A 25,877-nucleotide genomic window follows, 5' to 3' on the forward strand; every position below is an offset into this window, starting at 1 on the left:
CCTTCAGAACTTGCTTAACAAAGTAAACAATGATAAATGTCCCCACAGGGAGACAGGCTCACCATGGTCATATCTGCTACACATTTCACTTTACTTTTTGTATACCAATTTTAATGGAAATTAATAAAGGAAACTTATAATGGGGTACTCCATTGGAAAACATTTTTTTTAAATCAACTGGTGCCAGAAAGTTAAACAGATTTGTAAATTACTTCTACAAAAAAATAAAAATCTTAATCCTTCCAGTACTTATCAGCTGCTGTTATGATCCACAGGAAGTTTATTCTTTTTCAATTTCCTTTCTGCCTGACCACAGTGCTCTCTGCTAACACCTCTGTCCATTTTAGTAACTGTCCAGGGTAGGAGCAATTCCCCATAGAAAGCCTATCCTGCTCTGGACAGTTAAAATGGTCAGTGGTGTCAGCAGAGAGCACTGTGGTCAGGCAGAAAGGAAATTCAAAAAGAAAAGAACTTCCTGTGGATCATAACAATAGTACTGGAAGGATTAAGATTTTTTAATAGAAGTAATTTACAAATCTTTTTAACTTTCTGGCACCAGGTGATTAAAAAAAAAAAAAAGTTTTCCAGTGGATTACCCATTTACCTGACTGGTGCTGTTGACCGTGCATTGAGAGTGTGGGGGGGGGGGGGGGGGTTGTAAAAACTCTACCCCTTTTGGGCTCTGTTTGCATGGCTGAAAAGTATGAATGAGGCCCGAGACAAATTCTTGTAGTAGGGATGGAAATAAGAGTAACCATAGGAAGATTAATGTATGTCAACTTGGGTCCAATATATGTACTGAACACAATGTTAACCTGATTGAATTATAGTCTAAATCCCTAGTGCTCCAAGACAGAAATCCTAGTTATGAGCTATCATGGTACCTAATAACAAATCTAAAGTAAATTTTTCTAGCTTATATGTTTTTATTCCTTATAGAGCAACTACTATTTACACTATACTCTACTATATACTAAGGGGGAGATTTATCAAACCTTGTGCAAAGGAAAGTTGACTAGTTGCCCATAGCAACCAATCAGTTAGCTTCTTTTATTTTCAAAAAGGTCTCTCAAAAATGAAAGAAACAATCTGATTGGTTGCTATGGGCAACTGGTCAACTTTTCCTCTACATAGGTTTTGATAAATCTCCCCATAAGTCTATTTCATCCTTTACTCCTCAGAGTTTAAGCATATAAGTCATAAAGATCCATCTTACCTCGGTCTGCATCGTAAATGTACACAAACTTTTTCCACTTGTAATATTCTATAACACTGATAAGAGCATCTTGAAGTTCCGGTCTGAGCTGTAGAACAAACTGGTTGGATGTGGCTACGGGGAAGCTGGGGGTTAAGCAAACGTGGAGAGCACCACAGAATGATGTCAGCATGTTGACCGTCTTCCGATCATAGAATCCAAATATGGCGTACACTCCCTTGGCAAACTGTGAACAAACTGAGAGAAGACAATGGTGGTCAATGACCTGTACATAGGCCTAATATTGTATTTACAATACGTATATATTAGCTAATTAGAGAAGGTAGTAATAATCATATCCTAAACTACACTGCTCAAAAAAATAAATAAATGGAACACTTAAAGGGGTATTCCAGGAAATAACTTATTTTTATATATCAACTGGCTCCAGAAAGTGAAACAGATTTGTAAATTAGGCCAATTGAACGAGATAGAAAAAAGTCGCACTCACCAACCAGGAGCAGTGTTCAGAGTCTGTTCTTTATTCACACCAGCAGTGGAACAATAAAAGACGGTCACACATGCGGGGAGCGAGAGCAGCTGCGGGGGCACACCACCAGAGGCGACTAGTTTTGCGTCACAGATTGACGCTTCTTCTGGTCAACAAGGCGTACACCTTGTGTGCCGGAAGAAGCGTCAATCTGTGAAGCAAAACTAGCGGTCTGCACCTCCACGTAGCAAGATTGTTCATCACACAGTCACAGCAGCATTATCTATCCCAAAAATCCTTACTGGCTGATTGGACATAGCAGTGCCGGGTGCCACACCTGTTCTTGCAAACATTAAATTTGTAAATTACTTCTATTAAAAAAATCTTAATCCTTTCAGTACTTATGAGCTTCTGAAGTTAAGGTTGTTCTTTTCTGTCTAAGTGCTCTCTGATGACACATGTCTTGGGAAACGCCCAGTTTAGAAGAGGTTTGCTATGGGGATTTGCTTCTAAACTGGGCGGTTCCCGAGACACGTGTCATCAGAGAGAACTTAGACATAGAAGAACAACCTTAACTTCAGAAGCTCATAAATACTGAAAGGATTAAGATTTTTTAATAGAAGTCATTTACAAATCTGTTTAACTTTCTGGAGCCAGTTGATATGTAAAAAAAGGTTTTTTCCTGGATAACCCCTTTAAACAACACAATGTAACTCCAAGTCAATCACACTTCTGTGAAATTACACTGTACACTCAGGAAGCAACACTGATAGACAATCAATTGCCGCCCTGTGCTCTTTACAGATAAAACCTTATTTCACACTGAGCACATGTGACAGATGTGACAAAGTCTGGAGACACCGTGGAGAACATGACCAGTTTGGCGGTGGGTCAGTAATGGTGTGGGGTGGCATTTCTTTGGGTGGCTGTGCAACCCTCCATGTGCTTGCCACAGGTAGCCTGACTGCCATTAGGTACTGAGATGAGATCCTCAGACCCCATGTCTTGCTCCATCCACCAACGCCACATTGCACCATAGACTGTCCAGGAGTTGGCGGATGCTTTAGTCCAGGTCTGGGAGAACATTCCTCAGGAGACCATCCGCCACCTCATCAGGAGCATGCCCAGGCATTGTAGGGAGGTCATACAGGCACGTAGAGGCCACACACACTACTGAGCCTCATTTTGACTTGTTTTAAGGACATTACATCAAAGTTGGATCAGCCTGTAGTGTGGTTTTTCATTTTGATTTGAATGTTACTCAATTTCCAGACCTCCATGGGTTGATAAATTTGATTTCCACTGATAATTTTTGTGTGATTTTGTTGTCAGACGAAAGTATTTCATATGATTAGTTCATTCATTCAGATCTAGGATGTGTTATCTTAGTGTTCCCTTTATTTTTTTGAGCAGTGTATATTTGTTTCAATCTATTAACATTAAAGGAAAACTGTCAGCCTGTTCACCCACACTAAACCCAATACACAGTGTTATAGTGTTGGTCACTTACTTCAACATGTCCAGTAGTTCTGAGATATGTCCCCCAGAAGTTCCTCTGCAAAATTTAGAGGATCGCGCACCAGGGGCCTCTTAATATGTAAATTAAGTGGACAGAGTCGCTTCCCCTATATCCAAGTGAAATAGAGTCACAGACAATGAATATGAAAATTTTGTGGGCGGAGCCCTGTCCCCTGTGCATGATTCACTGAATTTAGCAGAGGATTATCTGGGGCACATATCTCAGGACCTACTGGACATAGTTAAGTAAATGTACCTTTGTTGGACTCCTGTTGACCCACACTATAACACAGAGTATTGGGTTTAGTGTGGATGAACAGGCTGACAGTCTTCCTTTCAGCTTAGAATAAATAATTGCATTAAAAAAAGATGTTGTGTATGTATGCCTCCTACGCAAGCCTATGTGTCTCCATGGAAACAGACTACAAACAAATCTTGTGCCGTCTGAGCCTGCAGCCACACTCCCTTCTAACTGTCCCTTATATTTATACAAATTTACTGTAAATCTGACCATACACTTCAGATGTCGAACAAATTCTTGTTTGGCTTACAGCTATTCCTCTCAACACCCCTGTACACATGTATTCACACATACTTATTTGCAATAGGAGCTTGCCAACTTAGCTTCAATTTCTACCTAAATCTTGCTTCCTGAGAGGGTGCAGTGACGAAAATGTAGTGAGGATATGGAACCTTGTCCTAAAGACGGTGTCAGGAGCTTGTGTACCAATACACAGAACTTATTTACTTCTTGTCTTAAAAATATATTTTCTAGATTTATTTTCACAATATATGTTTATTCTTTATGAAGTCTTTTTGTCATTATATTTTGATGATTCACTTTCAGGCAGATATTTTTATTTTTATTTTTGAAATTACTGAAATAGAAAGTATTCTTCCATGGAGATACAATAAAACAAATTCTACCAGATCTAAAATACAATTAATCCCGATTTTAGCTTTTATTGCCTTAACATCTATCTCTCTGACTACTGAGATGGATTTCAAATATATATAAATGACTCATAGACCGGCACTTTAAAAGTAATGTTTTTGTCCCTACTGACCAGAGCTTAATGGCTTTCATTTGTCTTCAACATTACAATGACAGTTCTGACTGCACAGAACAGATGAATATATACTATACTGCTTATGACTTAAAGAATATTTTTTTGTTTTTTCTGTGTAAAACTTCTTTGAGATGGCTACCCAATATTGTTCTTCTAGAGGATGATTGTCTCAAAGAATGCATAATAAATTTGGAACTGAAAATCTGTCACAAGAAAAAAAAACCGGTCTGGGTAGGAGGGGGGGGGTCTATTCAAAGAGGAGGAGAAATTTTACTGTAAAATTTTTTTTTTTTTTTTTTTAAATAAATCTCAAGTTATATTGAGGGTTTTCAGATTGTAAACAGATAGAATGCCATTGAGATTTTTGAAATGCTCATTCTCTTTTAAGAATGTCCATTTGTGTAAACAGATGTGTCCACTTATCTGTGTCCACTTATCTCAGGATCTTTTGAAACAGGAGAAAAGGTAAGGAAGGAAAGATCTTATGAATGAAAGATGTTAATGTTAAGGGCAATATCATATGTTTACTGTTCCATCAGTCTTTTCTGGACCAAAAATCAGGTCAGAAATCTCTGGTTTTAGAAATTCACATTTATAAGAAGTTATCAATACCCTGGTCCATCCTCAAATTCACACCCTGTATTTGTCTAGTATATGACTACAGCAAGGATTTTGCCTTATCGGATTTTAGGTATCTAAGATGCTCATTTAGAAATATCACTAATATTATCATGACCATTTAATAAAAAGACATCTAAGAACTGAGATAGCCTACAGGTTCACTGACATTTTGGAGGCTTCTACTAGTCTCCTTTCCTCATAGATCAGTTTCACACGTGTAATATGGCCACATTTCTGCACATTGTACTACGGCTGCAAATCCCACCTGACCATGAGTCAAATGAACCAAAGTAAAAGCATCCTTAGGTTCTATGACCTTTGGCTAGGTTGCAATTTGAAACTGAAATGTAGATACAACCGTATTGCACCTGTGTGGATTGGCCTTAAAGTGATTTTTCAGTATTCCACACTGTTGACCTACCTATAGAATCAGCCCTCATTGATTCCACTTTGATGCTCTATCGTAGGAATAGTCCATCAATTTAAAATCCTAGAAAACCCTTTTAACTTTTGGACACAATAAATGTTATTTCTTAGGACCTCTCTTTCAGATTCCAGAAGATGCTAGATACAGTATAGTAAAAAGAGCAATGAAATGTTTTAGTTTCAGGTTAAAAAAAATGCTATTGTTTTCTTCCTCATTTACAGGGTCTGAAATTAACTTTCATCAAAGTCACCACATGGGTGGTGCTTGAAAGTCAGTTCTTTTTCCTTGTGAAGGAAATTTTGCACAATTTCTTAAGGAATTTGACCTCATGATTTTGCTGCATTAATTTTATAGAGCTTCCATATTGTTTTTTGGGGTCCTCTGTTTCTCTAGTGTCTGCTGCTTCTCTCCCCCTATTTCCATTATACTCACGCCATGATATAATCCCGTCTCATATCATAACCTTATTACTTACTTTATGATAATGTGTCTCAATAAGTGATCTGTAGGCTTGGTGGATAGCATGTTGGCTTGATTAGAAGCCAAACCTCATCCAATTTAAAAGCAGAGGATACGTAGCCAATGGTGCTCCAAAACTACCTAGGCATAGCTATGTGTGCCTGGCAACAATTGCTAGAGGAAACAGGCTTGGTTCTGTTGTTGTATGCTTTCAGACTGCCTCTAGTACTGCATCTATCCAGTAAACTAATTTAGGCATTACAGTTTCACTTTTTTTTATATATAAAAACTAAAGCAAATTTGTAATATTCTTATTTTCATATCTGCTACTGTTTTGTGCCTACTGCTTCTGTCCAGACCTCATGTAGTCTGATCCTGCAGGCATACTCTCTCCCATCTTTACCCTACTTCTTACTAATATGTATTTTGTAGGTTAATAAAAAGTAGGGTTCAATTTACATAGGATGTATGTACTCTGATACCATAATAATGCTTACGTTTTTTTCTTTAAGATTTGGATGCTGGGAGACAGAAAATAGGGAGGTTGCACATTGGTACTCTACTCCCATGAGGTACATGAGGTAACTAAATGCCAAGGCTTTTACAGGATGCCATAATATCAGCCAATATCTTCCCTATATACAGTATCTTACATAAGTGAGTACACCCATTACATTTTTGTAAATATTTTATTATACCTTTTCATGTGACAACACTAAAGAAATTACACTCTGCTACAATGTAAAGTAGTGCGTGTAACAATGTTGCTGTCTCCTCAAAATAACTTAATACACAGCCATTACTTGGCAACAAAAGCGAGTACACCCCCAAGTGGAATTGTCCAAATTTGGCTCAATTAGTCAATCACTCCCTGGATTAATGTGACTCATAGTTCATAAGGTTGAAAAAAAAACAGAGTCCATCAAGTTCAACCTATATCCCTAATGAGTCCCTACTGAGTTGATCCAGAAGAAGGCAAAAAACCCTAATCTTAGAGGTAAAAATTCCTTCCTCACTACAAATATGACATAATAAATCCCTGGATCAACGTTCTGTCCATCTAAATATAGTATTCATAAGCTATAATGTTATTACTCTTCAAAAATGCATTCTGGCTCCTTTTGAATTCTTTTACGGAGTTAACCATGACCACCTCCTCCGGGAGAGAGTTCTACAGTCTGACTGCTTTTACAGTAAAGAACCCCCATCTGTGCTGGTATAGAAACCTTCTTTCCTCTAAATGAAGAGGATGCCCCCTTGTTATAGATACAGTCCTGGTTATAAATAGATCATGGGAGAGATCTATGTACTGTCCCCAGATATATTTATTCATAGTTATTAGGTCGCCCCTAAGCCATCTTTTTTCTAAACTAAATAACCCTAATTCTGATAATCCTTCTGGGTACTGTAGTCCTCCCATTTCCCGTATTACTCTAGAGGGTGGGCCATTTATATGGATACACCTTAATAAAATGGGAATGGTTGATGATATTAACTTCCTGTTTGGGGCACATTAGTATATGTGAGGGGGGGGGGGAGAACTTTTCAAGATGGGTGGTGACCATGGCCATTTTGAAGTTGGCCATTTTAAATCCAACTTTTGTTTTTTCGATAGGAAGATGGTCATGTGACACATAAAACTTATTTGGAATTTCAAGAGAAAAACAATGATGTGCTTGGTTTTAATGTAACTTTATTCTTTCATAAGTTATTTACAAGTTTCTAACCACTTATAAAATGTGTTCAATGTGCTGCCCATTGTGTTGGATTGTCAATGCAACCCTCTTCTCCCACTCTTCACACACTGATAGCAACACCGCAGGAGAAATGCTAGCACAGGCTTCCAGTATCCGTAGTTTCAGGTGCTGCACATCTCGTATCTTCACAGCATAGACAATTGCCTTCAGATGACCCCAAAGATAAAAGTCTAAGGGTGTCAGATCGGGAGACCTTGGGGGCCATTCAACTGGCCCACGACGACCAATCCACTTTCCAGGAAACTGTTCATTCTAGGAATGCTCGGACCTGACACCCATAATGTGGTGGTGCACCATCTTGCTGGAAAAACTCAGGGAACGTACCAGCTTCAGTGCATAAAGAGGGAAACACATCATCATGTAGCAATTTCGCATATCCAGTGGCCTTGAGGTTGCCATTGATGAAGAATGGCCCCACTATCTTTGTACCCCATATACCACACCATGCCATCAGTTTTTCTGTTCCAACAGTCTTGGAGGGATCTATCCAATGTGGGTTAGTGTCAGACCAATAGCGGTGGTTTTGTTTGCTAATTTCATCATTCACATAAAAGTTTGCCTCATCAGTGAACAAAATCTTCTGCGTAAACTGAGGGTACTGTTCCAATTTTTGTTTTACCCATTCTGCAGCACCTGAAACAATGGATACTGGAAGCCTGTGTTAGCATTTCTCCTACAGTGTTGCTATCAGTGTGTGAAGAGTGGGAGAAGAGGGTTGCATTGACAATCCAACAGAATGGGCAGCACATTGAACACATTTTATAAGTGGTCAGAAACTTGTAAATAACTCATGAAAGAATAAAGTTACGTTAAAACCAAGCACATCATTGTTTTTCTTGTGGAATTCCCAATAAGTTTGATGTGTCACATGACCCTCTTCCTACTGAAAAAACAAAAGTTGGATTCAAAATGGCTGACTTCAAAATGGTCTCCATGGTCACCACCTATCTTGAAAAGTTTCCCCCCTCACATATACTAATGTGCCATAAACAGGAAGTTAATATCACCAACCATTCCCATTTTATTAAGGTGTCTCCATATAAATGGCCCACCTTGTAGTTGCCCGTCTTTGAACCTTCTCCAGCTCCACTATATCTTTCTTGTACACTGGTTCCCAGTACTGTACATAATATTCTATGTGTGGTCTGACTAGTGATTTGTACAGCGGTAGAATTATTTCCTTGTCATGGGCATCTATGCCCCTATTGACACACCTATGATTTTATTTGCCTTGGCAGGAGCTGCCCGACACTGGTCACTACAGCTAAATTTACTGTTAAATAAGACTCCCAAGCCCTTTTCCATGTCAGTTATCCCAAATGTTTTCCCATTTAATACATAATCCCAGCACAGGTGTTTCCTCCCCATGTGCATTACCTTACATTTATCAGTGTTGAACCTCATCTGCCACTTCCCAGCCCAAACCTCCAACCTATCCAGATTTATTTGTAATGTCTGTCTGCTTGTAGTTTTTACCACTTTACAGAGTTTATTATTATCTCCAAAGATTGCTACTTTACTATTTAACCCCTCTACAAGGTCATGAATGAATATATTAAATAGAATAGGACCCAAGTGAAACAGAGTATGATCCCTTCCCTTTGAAGACTGTGCCTCAGGGTAGTATTCCAACATGATAACAACCCCAAACACAACTCCAAGATGATCATTACCATTCTAGAGCTGAGAGTAAAAGTGATGGACTGGCCAAGCATGTCTCCAGACCTAAGCCCTATTGAGCATCTGTTAGGCATCCACAAAGAAGGGGGAGTGCAAGGTCTTTAACATCCACAAGCTTTGTGATGTCGTCATGGAGAAGTGAAAGAGGACTCCAGTGTCCACCATAAAGCTTTAGAGAATTCTATGCCCAAAAAGCTTGATGCAGTGCGGGGAAAATAATGGTGGACACACAAAATATTGACACTTTGGGCCCAATTTGGTAATTTTCACTTTTGTTGTCAAGGTTTATACATTAATGGCCATGTGTTGAGTTATTTTGAAGGGATACAACAATAAACACTGCTATACAGGCTGTGCACTCACTAATTTACATTGTAGCAGAATGTCATTTCTTCAGTGTAGTCACATGAAAAGATATCATAAAATATTTAAAAAAAATATTAGGGGTGTAATTACTTATTATCAGTCATTTTAAGTTTGCTTTGAGAAGACAAAAACAGTGATGGGGACATATAGTAGTGAGAATATCTATGTTGTAACATTCATTTCATTATATGGGAATCTTGCAAATTCTAGACGCATTTCAAATTATCACAACAAACCTGCACATATAACTCATGAAAATAAGCCGACTTGTGTCGCAGCCCCAGTACCCCTTGATGTAGACTTTTGATATGTATTGATGTCAAGCACTGCTTAACATGCTATTTAACATTCCTCTCATTGATATGAATGTATCAGCATTGGGAACGGGCCCGCAATGTACCTTAAGGCATATTGTCAGCAAGTTGTCTAAGCAAAGCTAAGTTCAATCTAATGATATGGTTGTATTCCTTCACCCATCATAGGAGGGGGAATGAGATCTACTTACAACTTGGAGGGGTATCAAAGCCTTGCTGAAAGATTGAAAGGATGGTAATTTTAAAAAGACAGTTTGAGGCCTGATATTTTTTTTTTCCTCGGCTGTTTGATGGCTTTTGATGTAGTGTTCAAGCTCCTCTCTGCAGGTCACAAAGAATCATTCCAGCCCTCTTTCAACCCTCCTAAAAACAACAGTTCTGCGACACACATAATCCCTTTCCACGGTGACATTGAGGGAGGGTATCATTAAGACAATGTCAGAATTCTGCATGTTATTCATACTGGTGTACACTTCACACATACTTTGATCATCTTTGTTCTAAGCTCCTTTGCCCTTGTGCCCTGCTCTGCTACTTACAGTAATCTAATGCAAATCACGACTGGGAGATGTGCGTGACCACCACATATCAAACATTATTCCCCTTCCATGGGCCTTCTGCTTCATTCAGAACTGAGTTACCAGCATTCGCACCTTTGTAGATCAATGGCAGGTAAAAATAAAGAGAAACCCCTTTTCTGGAGTACTAAAAACAAACAGCCAGATTGGATAAAATACATAGATAACTAAATGTTTAGATAAGCAATTATAAATGTGAGCCCTGAAGTGACATGTAGCATTCTTTTAAGAATTTCTGTCTGTTTTGGTAAATATTTGTCTCGACCAGGAAATAACAATAGTAAAGCAATTTTTCATAGAACTCTTCCTTGTGCTTTTCCTCTGTTATTTCTAGTGAAAGTGCATGGATTAATTGATAACTGGGTGTTATCAATGCACTTGTCAATGAGGTATGTCCCCACACATTTTCGTACTGCCTGCTAAAGGTTCCTTTGGTTTGCATAGCAGACTGTCTAAGGCTAGGACACTTCTCTGAATATATTTGCATATAAAGAGCTGTCAATCACTGAGGAATATCATATCAGCTTCAAAGTGTAGCGGGATCTGGCCGGTGCTGACAGGACCAGGACAACAGTGGGATCAGGTAGATTCAAGTTTATTATCCAGAGTGCAAAGAGGAAGCTGTGCTTGCGCAGTGAAACGCATTGCATTTTGGATAATAAACTTGAATCTACCTGATCCTGCTGTTGTCCTGGTCCTGTCAGCGCCGGTCAGATCCCGCTACACTTTGAAGCTGATACAATACTATTTGGATCTATCTTAAGGGAGGGCTGCAGACGAACCTCTTCTACTATGCAATTACCATTGTTGTGTATGTTGCTACTCAACCACTCGGGGTGAGCTGATTTTTATCTTTCCCAGATTCCCACCCTGTCTCCGGTGTTATTTACCCTATAGAGAGCCTTCTATCTCATTTATAGCATCACTGAGGAGGACCACCCACATGACTACTTAGCCCAGAATGAACAGAGATTAACATGAATAAACGACAAGTCATCCTCAAACCATTTTCCATAAAGCTTATACAGTGGGGCAAAAAAGTATTTAGTCAGCCACCAACTGTGCAAGTTCTCCCAATTAAAAAGATGAGAGAGGCCTGTAATTTTGATCATAGTTATACCTCAACTATGAGAGACACAATGAGAAAAAATCTAATTTATGCCACAATGACATAAAATCACATTGTCTGATTTTTAAAGAATATATTTGCAAATTATGGTGGAAAATAAGTATTTGGTCTACAAACAAGCAATATTTCTGGCTCTCACAGACCTGTAACTTGTTCTTTAAGAGTCTCCCCTGTCCTCCATTCGTTCCCTGTATTAATGGCACCAGTTTGAACTTGTTATCAGTATACAAAACACCTGTCTACAACCTTAAACAGTCACACTCCAAACTCCACTATGGCCAAGACCAAAGAGCTGTTGAAGGACACAAGAAACAAAATTGTAGACCTGCACCAAGACCACTGATAATCTCCCTTGATCTGAGGCTCCACACAAGATCTCGCCCCGTGGTGTCAAAATGATCACAAGAACGGTGAGCAAAAATCCCAGAACCACTTGAGGGGACCTAGTGAATGACCTGCAGAGAGCTGGGACCAAAGTAACAAAGGCTACTATCAGTAACCCCCCCCCCATGCCGCTAGGGACTCAAATCATGCAGTGCCAGATGTGTCCCCCTGCTTAAGCCAGTACATGTCCGGGCTCGTCTGAAATTTGCTAGAGAGCATTTGGATGATCCAGAAGAGGATTGGGAGAATGTCATATGGTCAGACGAAACCAAAGTAGAACTTTTTGGTAAAAACTCAACTCGTCCTGTTTGCAGGAGAAAGACTGCTTAGTTTCACCCAAAGATCACCATATCTACTGTGAAGCATGGGGGTGGAAACATCATGCTTTGGGGCTGTTTTTAAGCAAAGAGACAAGGAGAACTGATATGTGTAAAGGAAAGAATTAATTGGGCCATGTATCGCAAGATTTTGACTTAAAACCCCTTTCCTTCAGCAAGGGCATTGAAGATTAAATATGGCTAGGTCTTTCAGCATGACAATGATCCTAAACACACCGCCCAGGCAATGAAGGAATGGCTTCGTAAGAAGCATTTCAAGGTCCTGGAGTGGCCTAGCTAGTCTCCAGATCTCAACCCCATGGAGGGAGTTGAAAGTCCGTGTTTCCCAGTGACAGCTCCAAAACATCACTGCTTTAGAGGAGATCTGAATGGAAGAATGGGCCAAAATACCAGCAACAGTGTGTGAAAATCTTGTGAAGACTTACAGAAAATGTTTGACCTCTGTCATTGCCAACAAAGGGGATATAATAAGGGGATGAACATTTGTTATTGACCAAAATCAGACAATGTAATTCTAGGGATTTTTTTTTCTCATTATGTCTCTCCTAGTTGAGGTATACCTATGATGAAAATTACAGGCCTCTCTCATCTTTTTAAGTGGGAGAACTTAATTGGTGGCTGACTAAATACTTTTTTGCCCCACTGTGTATCAATCTGCTCAGTTCCTCCTTTTCTATTACAGACTGGACAACATATTCAATGTGACAAGATCCTTTAAACAAGAACTCACAAAGACATTATAGGTGATAATAACCTCCTTGATACTACCATTATTCAGGTTAGTAGATATCTGAAGGGGTTGTGGCTTTACATAGGGTTAATGAAGCTTAGCATTTCCATTGCAAACAGAATGGAGGGCTGCTGTTATATCCAGATGCCTTACAGCAATTCTGATTAGAGATTTGTTCAACATAGAACAGAAAAGGAATGATTTTCTGGAACAGTATACTTACTTCTATGATTGGGGAGGGGTTTCATAAATAGCCTTTTCCTTTGAATGATGGAGTTACCTACATTTTGTGTCTGTTCATCAGATTACCGTACTTTACTGCGTGTTTGAATTTTTAAATCCAGTTCTTTATCTCCACGGGATTTACATCTGGAGCTTTATGTGTCAATATAGATAGTGCTAATAAAAAAAAATATACAAATATATTCTGCGGGTCTATCAACTGAACCGGCACAACACATTGCGGAGTTCAAAGCTACCTCTTTTTTTATGTTGCCTACTCTGCAGGATGGAGTCACATCCTCAATATCTTTTCTGAAGAAGAGAACAAAGCTGCTTTTCTTTTCCTCCCCGATAGCTGCATTACGGAATTACGGTAGTCATTTTCTCACTACAATCTTTTTCTTCTTCTTTCCCTCTCCTTCCCGCTCCCTTTGCCCGGCTAATTTCGACTTCCTCCGGCAAATATCATTGTTTTAATTTATATTATCAATTAACAATTACAAAATGACTCCATTCTTATCTCGGGTGCCTGCAGTTACTTTCTGCTGGATATTTGCCTGGACAAATTAAGCAAATTAACCTATTTTGCCTGTAGTTTTTACAACTTCATTTCACTGCAGAGGACGTGTTATTACAAGATGGAAGCTAACTGTTTCATCATCATTATTCTTAAGGGGCAATTCCATCTGGTAGGATTTTATTGCTGCTCACCAGATATAAAAATAGTATTTTAGAAAAATTTAAAATAAATAAATTGATAAAATGGAAAAACATTCTGCCTACATTTTTACGGTCCTAAAATTTGGGATTACGTTGCTAGGTTGCAAATATCTCCAGGACTGGAAAGATATTTAACTTGTTGAAGAGGTAATTCCAGCTTTACCACAGGAAAATGTGTGAAGGTGCAGGTTGCCATAAGGATTCAGACGCAGGAATAAAATCTCTAGCGTGAAAATGTATTCATTGCATCAGGGTAACATGTAAAACACTGGACAACTAAATAACAGCGTGTTTCAGTCCCGTAGTTATGGCTAAAAATGGTTTACAGTAGATCCGTACAAAAACTAGTATGTTCCTGGACAAAATCATGTGATCATGATCAGCTTTACCGCTCACATACAGTAAGGGTTACCATAGAAACTGCAGGGAATAACCTTAACCCCACAAGGTTAACTATGTTAATATAAACAATACAATATAGGTATATCTATAGTGCAGTATAACAGATGATTTAAGGTGCTATGTAATATGTAGGAACATGAAAAACAAATAGCCATAGGTCCATTATAATAAATAAAATGCATCATGTGAACAGGGTAAAAAAAAATGCAGATCGCAAACGCAAACTAAAATTCGAATAATATGATAATAATTAAAGGGATACTGCGGTGGAAAACTTTTTTTTTTAAATTCAACTGGTGCCAGAAAGTTAAACAGATTTGTAAATTACTCCTATTAAAAAATCTTAATCCTTCCAGTACTTATTAACTGCTGAATACTATAGAGGAAATTCTTTTCTTTTTGGAACACAGTGCTCTCTGCTGACTTCTCAGTCCATTTTAGGAACTGTCCAGAACAGCATATGTTTGCTATGGGGATTTTCTCCTACTCTGGACAGTTCTTCAAATGGACAGAGATGTCAGCAGAGAGCACTGCGCTCGTGAGGTCAGCAGAGAGCTCTGTGTTCCAAAAAGAAAATAATTTCCTCTGTAGTATTCAACATTTAATAAGTACTGAAAGGATTAAGATTTTTTTCATAGACGTAATTTACAAAAAATTTTTTGATGAAAAAATTGCTAAATTTATTAAATTGCATAGACAGATAAAATAATGCATAAACAAATATAAAATGATGCAATAGATGTGTTTAAATTATATCAGACCTATTACCACAGGGCCCTTGTGGAATAGTATAATGTCCCGCACTTTGCTAATAGATTCAGTAGTCCGGCATCTGGTAGTCCGGAAAGGTAGGGTAACAGTTCACAATACCATGGATTGTGGTTAATGTCTCCCAGTCCAAATGAATAAGTAGAGTATAATTACCGGCTATGATGTTATCTCAGCACACTGATGTCCTCCAATGTATTCTCGGACCGATGTATTGTATGCTGGTGTAGGATGGTGGCATGCGTCTCCGCGGCTGGTCTGCCTGCCACAGACCTATGGTGTGCCGCTGTAGTAGTAAAACTTGTAGTAGTAGAAATGTAGAAATGATGTGAGTAATACCTTAGCGATGTCCTGGCATGGACCTCGTGTGATCCGGTGGCGTCTGACATCAGAGACACATGATGTATTGCCGGATAAGATGAAACAAACTGTCGAATGAGCCGGAGGCAGTGGGCTGGATACTGGGAGGCTACAGCTGTTTGAAAAGGTATTTGCCGGATCTTCAGTTCGGTACAGACTAGCGAAATCATAGAAGTGGGTTCTGGATGCGTTAAAATTAACTCTAGACGCGTTTCAGGGCTCTTAACAGTCCAGAATGGCCCTTTCCTCAGTAGAGATATAGATCAGTTTGACTGGTGGATCCTTATATACACGTTTTGCAATTAGAATAAATTAAATTCAACATTTGTGACCCAAATCCTCATGTGATTATACATTGACAAAACATCTCATGTCTTTCTTCTGTTACCAATCCATTCCATTTCTTGCTTTCCACAAAGTTAACAGCTTATGTGCATTTATTCTAATAGCAAAACGTGTATATAAGGATCCACTAGTCAAACTGATCTATATCTCTACTGAGGAAAAGGCCGTTCTGAACTGTTAAGAGCCTTGAAACACGTCTAGAGTAAATTTTAACGCATCCAGAACGCACTTTTATGATCTCGCTAGTCTGTAACGAACTGAAGATCCGGCAAATACCTTTTCAAACAGCTGTAGCCTCCTAGTATCCAGCCCACTGCCTCTGGCTCATTCGGCAGTTTGTTTCATCTTATCCGGAAATAAATCATGTGTCTCTGACGTCAGACGCCACCGGATCACACGAGGTCCGTGTCAGGACATCGCTAAGGTGTTACTCACATCATTTCTACAAGTTTCACTACTACAGCGGCACACCATAGGACTGTGGCAGGCAGACCAGCAGCGGAGACGCATGCCAGCATCCTACACCAGCATACAATACATCGGTCCGAATATACATCGGAGGACATCAGTGTGCTGAGATAACATCATAGCCGGTAATTATACTCTACTTATCCATTTGGACTGGGAGACATTAACCACAATCCATGGTATTGTAGACTGTTACCCTACTATTCCGGACTACTATTCCGGACTACTGAATCTATTAGCGAAACTACATAGTTAAAGTGTGGGACATTATACTATTCCACAAGGGCCCTGTGGTAATAGTTCTGATATAATTTAAACACATCTATTGCATCATTTTATATTTTTTTATGCATTATTTAACTGTCTATGTAATTTAATAACATTATCAATTTTTTCATCAAAAAATTGAAGCACGATCTTACTCTTATTAATTTTGGTTATCATGTATCAGGTTGCCTGATCTTAGCCTTGAGGTGGTGAATATATTTTTCCCCTTTTCTTTGTATTTATGTAGGTGTTAAATCACTATACCTCGGCTGGTAAATTGTGATCTGCACTGACTTTTAAATTTTTCTAATTTACAAATCTGTTGAACTTTCTGGCACCAGTTGATTTAAAAGAAAAAAAGTTTTCCACCGGAGCACCCCTTTAATAATGCATGAACTTAGAGTTAAATTTTTATTGTTTTTACTATATCCTATTCCATAATAAGGTAAGGTAAATAAGAAAAATTGACAGAAAAATAAAAATAAAGTAAATGTTCCTAAACTCATTGATCCGAAAAATACTTGGCTACAAAGTTCTAGTAGGCCCTTATTTTCTTAGGGATTATTACCAAGGTACATCATAAGTAACCCCTTTTATGTATACATTTTCATTTTTTTAACCTGTGATTGTGATATGTTCCTAATACATACTTTTTTTTTTTAAAGACTGAAAACTGATTCTGTGCTGGTGTGAGCTCCTGTGAAATTTACCAAAAACTAAGGACTAGGAGACATTGGTCATCAAGCATCATTGATCCCAAATGTTATGATCTTAAACACCAAGGGATAATGTATTGTTTTTAAAATAGGTTATCCAGATAAACATTTTGGGGTGGCAGTAAAACATGAAACAACAGACAACAGTCACCATCCCCTGCTGATGCCGTCTCAACAGTGCTGATATTTCTGCTCAGAGTTTCTGTACTCAGTCCCGACACATAGGAAATGCTGCTTAGCCAGTCACTGCCTGAGTCTGGTCACTGTCCAATAATTTGCTGAATGTGCACTTCCCATGTGCTGTAACAGAGAACAGTAGCTCAGAGTAGCATCTTTGGAACTGCACCGGCAAGGCTCGATAACAGGTGAGTACAGGTTTTTGAGTTTTACCACCCTGCCCACCTACCATATATCTTAGGTCCCCTCATATGTGGACAGAGAACCTTTTGAGCCCTTCAAGCTTAAAATTTTTTTACAAATGTAACTGCTTCCCCTGCACCTCCAATAGGTCAAACCTTGCCACTTAACATCAACATGTAATTTTGTTATTTTTATCTATAGATATAGTGCAGTTATTTTACATTGCATACAATACAATCCTGTCACTTTATCTCAGGGTCTGTGACAGCAACAGCCGCGATAATAAAATGTGTCCATATCTCCATAACCCTCGACATCTCTGTTGACTTCTCCCTCCAGATGAGCAGATGCTAGAGATCCTGACATCTATGATGAACGGCAGCACTTTAAAATATCCCTGATCCGTGACATGACATGAAGTCTATGCACAGTGACATGCAATATAAACACAAAGCGTCTTCCCGCTGTCTCTTTAAAAAGCATTTGCTAACAAGGTCATAAATATTTATATCGCAGGCTCCCTCGAGTCCTATCATTCCTCTGCTAAGTGATTAATAATAGATTAAACGCTTTAGACTGGTTTCCACTGAGCACCTTCACTTTCTGAGGCTCTGCTGTGCAGGACGGAACCGCAAGTGACAGGCGCTGTGCCGGTGACATGAATGGTCTTTGGGCCGGAACGGTGGCCTTGAAATCAGAGACTATTATAAAAAAAACTAGTTCAGTTTTGGAAAATATTTCAGAGAAGTTAATAGAGGGATGATGAGGCAATTTTCATTTATTTAATTTTTCAAATCTTTTTCTATTTCATTTTGTTTTTAATTTTTACATATCATTTCAGGAAAAACTCTTATTTTATAATATCGCTAAGCCAGAATTCTGAATAATGTCCACATTATCTACTGTAAGTGGATGATTTTCTAAGTTAGGGGGTTTAAACTTAAAATATATTGATACTTTGTTACATGCTATGCAATCTAGCCATTGTATATTACAATATAAAGATGAATATGAAACAGATAGATAGAAAAATATTCAGAAGTCTAGGAGGAGCATGCGGTATGAAAGCCCAGTGGGATAGCTAAATGGGTGATGAGGGATGTAATCCTCAGTTGTCTGGCCCCAGTCTCATACACAAAGCTTACAGCGTCTTGGATACTTCCACCAGACCTCCCGCACTTCTTGGGCTGGTATAGTGAAGTGGGGGTTGCACTTTGATAATGGTGCTAGTAGTCCCCCAGGTTACTACCTGTGTATATATCTCCTTGCTGGTGTTTTTGTTTGGGTGTCCTTGGTGGTAACAAGTGAATAATTATCCAAAGACTGGTATAACTTGAAAATTATAACTCCCAATATGACAAAGATAGCCAATTACTTCCACTATAAAATGGAGGCAAAACAAGGTTTCAGTCAGACTTTGGTAAGGCTGGAGCAGGTTTCTCAATGAATTCAAATTCAGTTTCTCTTTCTAGTCTTCAGCAGTCAGATTTCTCAAGTACTGATAGATAATATCTTGGCTCACTATTCCTTTTATTAATCTTAATACAGTGCAATTCCCAGCTGCGTGATGAAGAAACTTAAGTGCCGCAGTTCCCAGCTGTGGAGTGCAGAAACTTAAAGGGGTACTCTGCCCCTAGCATCTTATCCCCTATCCAAAGGATAGGGAATAAGATGTCAGATCACCGTGGTCCCGCTGCTGGGGACCCCCGGGATCTCAGCTGCGGCACCCCGCTATCATTATTGCACGGAGCAAACTCGCTCTGTGCGTAATGATGGGCAATACAGGGGCCGGAGCATCGTGATGCCACGGCTCGCCCCCTCGTGACATCACGGCCCGCCCCCTCAATACAAGTCTATGGGAGGGGGCAAGGCGGCCATTAGGCTCCCTCCCATAGACTTGCATTAAGGAGGCGGGCCGTGACATCATGAGGGGGCAGAGCCATGATGTCACGATGCTCTGGCCCCTGTATCGCCGGTCATTACGCACAGAACAAGCGTGCTCTGTGCAGTAATGATAGCTGGGTGCCGCAGCCGAGATCCCAGGGATCCCCAGCAGCGGGACCCCGGCGATCTGACATCTTATCCCCTATCCTTTGGATAGGGGATAAGATGTCTAGGGGCGGAGTACCCCTTTAAGTACTGCAGTTCCCCCGTCAATTAATCTTGGTGACAAAATTTGCAACCTGACTAAGTATTTAAACAGATTTTTCCAGATCACATAAAGATAGGACATCAATATTCGATAAGTAAGGGCTACTTTTGGCACCCCGACCAATCAGCTCCGTCACAGGCCATGACACTTGCACAAGTAGCTTTGCAGGGTATTGCAGCCTTGTTTTATTCAAGTGAACCAGTCAAGGCTCCCATAGTAAAGTGGTGAAGCACATAGGATAGTTCATTAACACTGTGATCTTGGAATACCCCTTTAGTAAAAGTATACCTGGAATTTGTGAAACACTAAAAATAACACACAAATAGAAATTAAGGTAAAACCACATGAATGTCCAATAACAAGATCAAGTAGCAACCAGGGAACCTACATGTAGTAACAAGTGACCAATAAGTGACAATACTGATATTGATTCTGATACTATTTTAATAATTTAATACAAGTTGACTCTTCTAAGGTATTGAAGTATTGAACAAGTATCAGCAGTCAATAATCTGCATTTTACCTAGTTAAACCATATTATCACACATAGGGGTAATAGACAAAACTTACTGCACAACAAAAGTTCCCCCGCTATAAAAGATGTTGTGTTATCCTTGCACCTATAAAAGCATACAGTGGGGATCAAAAGTTTGGGCATCTCAGGTAAAAATGTGTATTAATGTGCATAAAGAAGCCAAGGAAAGATGGAAAAATCTCCAAAAGGCATCAAATTACAGATTAGACATTCTTATAATATGTCAACAAAAGTTAGATTTTATTTCCATCATTTACACTTTCAAAATAACAGAAAACAAAAAATGGCGTCTGCAAAAGTTTGGGCACCCTGCAGAGTTAATATCTTGTACTGCCCCCTTTGGCAAGTATCACAGCTTGTAAACGCTTTTTGTAACTAGCCAAGAGTCTTTCAATTCTTGTTTGAGGTATCTTTGCCCATTCTCCCTTACAAAACTCTTGATTTCTGGGCTGTCTGTCATGCACTGCTCTTTTAAGGTCTATCCATAGATTTTCAATTATATTGAGGTCAGGAGATTTTGAAAGCCATGAAAAACCTTCAGTGTATGCCTCTTGATGTAATCCCCCATGGATTTACAGGTGTGTTTAGGATCATTATCCAGTTAGCATCCAAAATTTGCTGAAATTTTATTGAATCCATTTTTCCTTCTACTCGTGAGATGTTCCCTGTGCCACTGGCTGCAATACAACCCCAAAGCATGATTGATCCACCCCCATGATTAACAGTTGGACAGAGGTTCTTTTCATTAAATTATGTTCCCCTTCTTCTCCAAACGTACCTTTGCTCATTCCGGCCAAAAAGTTAAATTTTAACCTCATCGGTCCACAGAACTTGTTTCCAAAATGCATCAGGCTTGTCTATATGTTCATTTGCAAAGTTCAAACGCTGATTTTTGTGAAAAGGACGTAGAAGAGGTTTTCTTCTGATGACTCTTCCATGAAGACCATATTTGTACAAGTATCTCTTTATAGTGGAATAATGTACCACAACTCCAGTGTCTGCCAGATCTTTCTGGAGGGATTGTGCAGTCAAACGTGGGTTTTGAATTATTTTTCTCACAATCCTGCGAGCTATTCTGTCTAATATTTTTCTTGGCCTTCCAGATCTTGATTTAACTTCCACTGTTCCTGATGACTGCCATTTCTTAATTACATTTCGAACAGAGGATATTGACATCTGAAAAGGTTTTGCTATCTTCTTATAGCCTTCTCCAGCTTTGTGAGCGTCAACTATTTTCAGTTTCAGATTTCTAGACAACTGCTTAGAAGAACCCATGGTGCTGATTGTTGGGGCAAGGTCAGATGAGTCTGGGCATTTAAAACCTTTGAGATTGACATCACCTGGTCTTCCCAGATGATGATTGAGAACAATCCATGAGACTGGCAGGTCTCAGCTTTGCAAAGGGGGCAGTGCATGCTATAAATTCTTCAGGGTGCCCAAACTTTTGCAGACGCCATTTTTTTTTGTTTTCTGTTATTTTGAGAGTGTAAATGATGGAAATAAAATCTAACTTTTGTTGACATATTATAAGAATGTCTAATCTGTAATTTGATGCCATTTGAAGATTTTCCCATCTTTTCTTGGCTTCTTTATGCACATTAATACAAATTTTTACCTGGGGTGCCCAAACTTTTGATCCCCACTGTATACCCAACAATATTACCCAGAGTTACAATACTGAGCTGGCAGCTAAAATCATAACCCTAGCACAAAACCAACAGTCCTCCATAAAGCATCATCATCTATCATAACTATCAGGATGTCAGCCTTCTGGTCAAATAACTGAACAACATTTCCTTTCAGTAACCACAGGCCAAATTCCTACACAAGCCTAATTCCGAACACTATAAAAAGGTCACGTATAACAAAAAACAAAGCCCTTTAATCAGACTACTAGAGGTATAATCCAAAAGAGGAAACTAGAGTAAAGATATGAATAAGATAAGAAATGTCATGTTACTGGATAAATCAGGCTCATCTATAATACACCAACCATCCAGCTTGTCCTATCCAGTCAAGCTTATTATAATTTGTATTTACAACCAATGAATTGTTATATATTTAGCAGCTGGAACATTTAACGCATGAAGGCTTCAGTCTATGATCTGGACTCAAGAGACTCAAAAATATTGATATATACATCCTTTTGGAAACATGGAATAAGGCTTGAGAAGAACCCATCATGGATGACAATGTCACATACTTTTATGCTGGACCATTGAAATTTATTGGAAATTTTAACATATGGCTGCTCATGTTAAGTGTTGCTCGCTAATATTCGCAATACGAATTTTATTCGCGAATATCCGCGAATTTAGCACTATATATTCGTAATTACGAATATTGTTTTTTTTTTTTTTGTATTTTTTTTTTTCACAGTACACATAACAGTGATCATCCCTCTCTGCTTTCAGCTTGTGTGGTGTAATGAAGGCTCTAATACTGTGTGAGACTGGCGTGCGATTTTCGCATATGCGAAAATTTGCATATGCTAATTTTTGCATATGCGAATTTTTGCTTGTACAGGTTTTCGTACATGAAAATTTTCGCATATGTTAATTTTCGCATGTGCGAATATTTGCATATGCGAAAATGAAACTCGAATATTCGCGAATATATGACGAATATTCGTCCTTATATTCCCGAATATTCGCGAATTCGAATGTTTCCTATGCCGCTCAACACTACTCATGTTAACAGGCAGAGTTTACTGCCAAACCAGTTTTATAAACTTAAAAAAGGCCTTTGACTAAGTGTAGGAGTGAAGACTTGTGATGTCAGCAAAAGCTCCTACAATGTGAACTGATACAGGGCCAGCTCTGCCTATAGGCAGATGGGGGCGCCGTTCTGTCAGCTGCAATAAAGTTAGACAGCATCCGAAGTACCTGCCCATCTGAAGCACCTGCACATCAAGCAAAATCCCACCATGCTACCCCAACCCCACCTGTACTATAATAATCAGCATTTATCAACCTGCTCCACTTCCGAAGCAGACAGGGGCGATCACTAAGGTCAGATCCGTCCAACATCGTCCGTGCCTTCATACATCGGGAGTAGGCAGGGTCAAGGGGAGGCAAAATTAGCTTTCGCCTAGGGTGGCAAATATCCTAGCACCAGGCCTGAACTGATATAATGTACATAGGTAAGTAGATGAAGAACCGATCAGTTCCACCACAGCCAAGGATTTAGGGGAAGCTGCAGCCTAAGTCCACTGTTCTACAACTTTTACATCAATGAGCTGCCTAAAGCTCTGTAACCCTCCTCAACACAAAGTCTCACCCTCGATGACATTGAGGTTAATTTTATGTTCTATGCAGTGGACCTTCTGTTACTGTCACCAACTGATCAAGACCTCTAAGATAACACATGCACACTTTCTGGAACAATATGCCACACTATCTATCAATCCAAAGAAGACAACACCATGGTGGATCAGAGGAGAGATACAACACCAAGCTTTGTAGCACAGTACAGTCTATAGAGGATGTGCATAAGTTACAAGATGACTTGGATAGACTAAGTGTCTGGGCATCCACTTGGCAAATGAAGTTTAAAGTGGATAAATGTAAAGTTATGCCTCTGGGTACATATAACATGCATGTGTCATATGTCTTAGGGGGGATTAAACTGGCAGAGTCACTGGTAGAGAAGGATCTGGGTGTGCTTGTAGATCACAGACTACAGAATAGCATGCAATGTCAGACTGCTGCTTCCAAAGCCAGCAGAATATTGTCATGTATCAAAAGAGGCATGGACTTAAGGGACAGGGACATAATACTCCCCCTTTATAAAGCATTGGTACGGCCTCACCTGGAATATGCTGTTCAGTTTTGGTCGCCAGTCCATAAAAGGGACACTGCGGAGCTGGAAAGGGTGCAGAGACGTGCGACTAAACTAATATGGGGCGAGGAACATCTTAGCTCCGAGGAACGATTAAAGGAGTTACAATTGTTTAGTCTTGAGAAGAGACTTTTAAGGGGGGATATGATAAACGTATATAAGTATATAAATGGCACATACAAAAAATATGGAGAAAAACTGTTCCAGGTTAAACCCCCCCCCCCCAAAGGACGAGGGGGCACTCCCTCCGTCTGGAGAAGAAAAGGTTTAGTCTAAAGGGGCGACGCACCTTCTTTACCATAAGAACTGTGAATTTATGGAACAGTCTACCTCAGGAACTGGTCACTGCAGGAACAATTAATAGCTTTAAAACAGGGTTAGATGCATTCCTGGAACAAAATACTGTATATACTCGAGTATAAGCCGACCCGAATATAAGACGAGGCCCCTAATTTCACCCCAAAATCCCAGGAAAAGTTATTGACTCGAGTATAAGCCTAGGGTGGGAAATACATCATCCCCCCTGTCATCATCCAGACCCCCGTCATTAACACCCTCATCATCATCACCCTGTCATCATCCCCCCTTCATCATCACCGCCTGTCATCATCCCCTTGTCATCATCCCACACCCCCCCTTCATCATCTCCCTGTCATCATCCCACACCCCCCTTCATCATCCCCTTGTCATCATCATCCCCTTGTCATCATCCCACACCCCCCCTTCATCATCCCCCTGTCATCACCCCCCCCTTCATCATCCCCTTGTCATCATCCCACACCCCCCTTCATCATCCCCTTGTCATCATCACCACATGTTATCATCCCACCCCCCCTTCATCATCCCCTTGTCATCATCCCACACCCCCCTTCATCATCCCCTTGTCATCATCACCACATGTCATCAGCCCCCCCCCCCTTCATCATCACCGCTTGTCAATGTCTGATACAGTGGTCTTCAACCTGCGGACCTCCAGATGTTTCAAAACTGCAACTCCCAGCAAGCCCCGGCAGCCATTGGCTGTCCGGGCTTGCTGGGAGTTGTAGTTTTGAAACCTCTGGAGGTCCGCAGGTTGAAGACCACTGCGGCCTTCGACATCATCCAGACCCCCTTTTAGTTTTGTACTCACCTCCGCTTGGCGGGACGTTAGGGTGCGCTGGTCTGGTGCTGCAAGACTGTCCGGTGGGGAGGTCATCTGGTGGGATAGTCGTTCCGGGCTGTCCATCTTCACCGGGGGGCCTCTTCTCTGCGCTTCGGGCCCGGAATAGAGGCGTTGTCTTGACGACGACGCAGAGGGACGTTGCTAATGAACGTCCCTGTGCGTCGTCGTCAAGGCAACGTGACTATTTCGGGGCCAGGCCCGAAGCGCGGAGAAGAGGCCCCCCCCCCGGTGAAGATGGACAGCCCGGAACGACTATCCCCACCGAACAGTCCTGCACCACGGGACCAGCGCACCCTAACGTCCCACCGAGCGGAGGTGAGTACAAAACTAAAGGGGGGCGGGGGGTCTGGATGATGTCGAAGGCCGCAGTGGTCTTCAACCTGCGGACCTCCAGAGGTTTCAAAACTACAACTCTCAGCAAGCCCGGACAGCCGATGGCTGCCCGGGCTTGCTGGGAGTTGCAGTTTTGAAACATCTGGAGGTCCGCAGGTTGAAGACCACTGA

General features: G+C 40.1%; 1 protein-coding gene and 1 long non-coding RNA gene across 5 annotated transcripts in view; one reads left to right on the plus strand and one right to left on the minus strand.

Annotated features, from left to right (window-relative positions):
• GRIA1 (glutamate ionotropic receptor AMPA type subunit 1) overlaps nt 1-25,877 on the minus strand; it is a 310,401-nt gene that overhangs the window by 140,058 nt on the left and 144,466 nt on the right. For all 4 annotated transcript variants that reach the window (XM_056516840.1, XM_056516836.1, XM_056516838.1 and 1 more), the window contains exon 3: nt 1,217-1,453. In XM_056516840.1, coding sequence (XP_056372815.1) covers nt 1,217-1,453 — 237 coding nt within the window. The remainder of the gene's footprint in view (nt 1-1,216; nt 1,454-25,877) is intronic.
• The window catches only part of LOC130267303 (uncharacterized), a 31,500-nt gene that overhangs the window by 546 nt on the left and 5,077 nt on the right, over nt 1-25,877 (plus strand). The window contains exon 2 of the long non-coding RNA XR_008843134.1: nt 6,293-6,361. This is a non-coding gene — a long non-coding RNA (uncharacterized LOC130267303). The remainder of the gene's footprint in view (nt 1-6,292; nt 6,362-25,877) is intronic.

The sequence above is a fragment of the Hyla sarda genome, chromosome 4, assembly GCF_029499605.1.
Source record: "Hyla sarda isolate aHylSar1 chromosome 4, aHylSar1.hap1, whole genome shotgun sequence".
In the NCBI taxonomy this organism is placed as follows: domain Eukaryota; kingdom Metazoa; phylum Chordata; class Amphibia; order Anura; family Hylidae; genus Hyla; species Hyla sarda.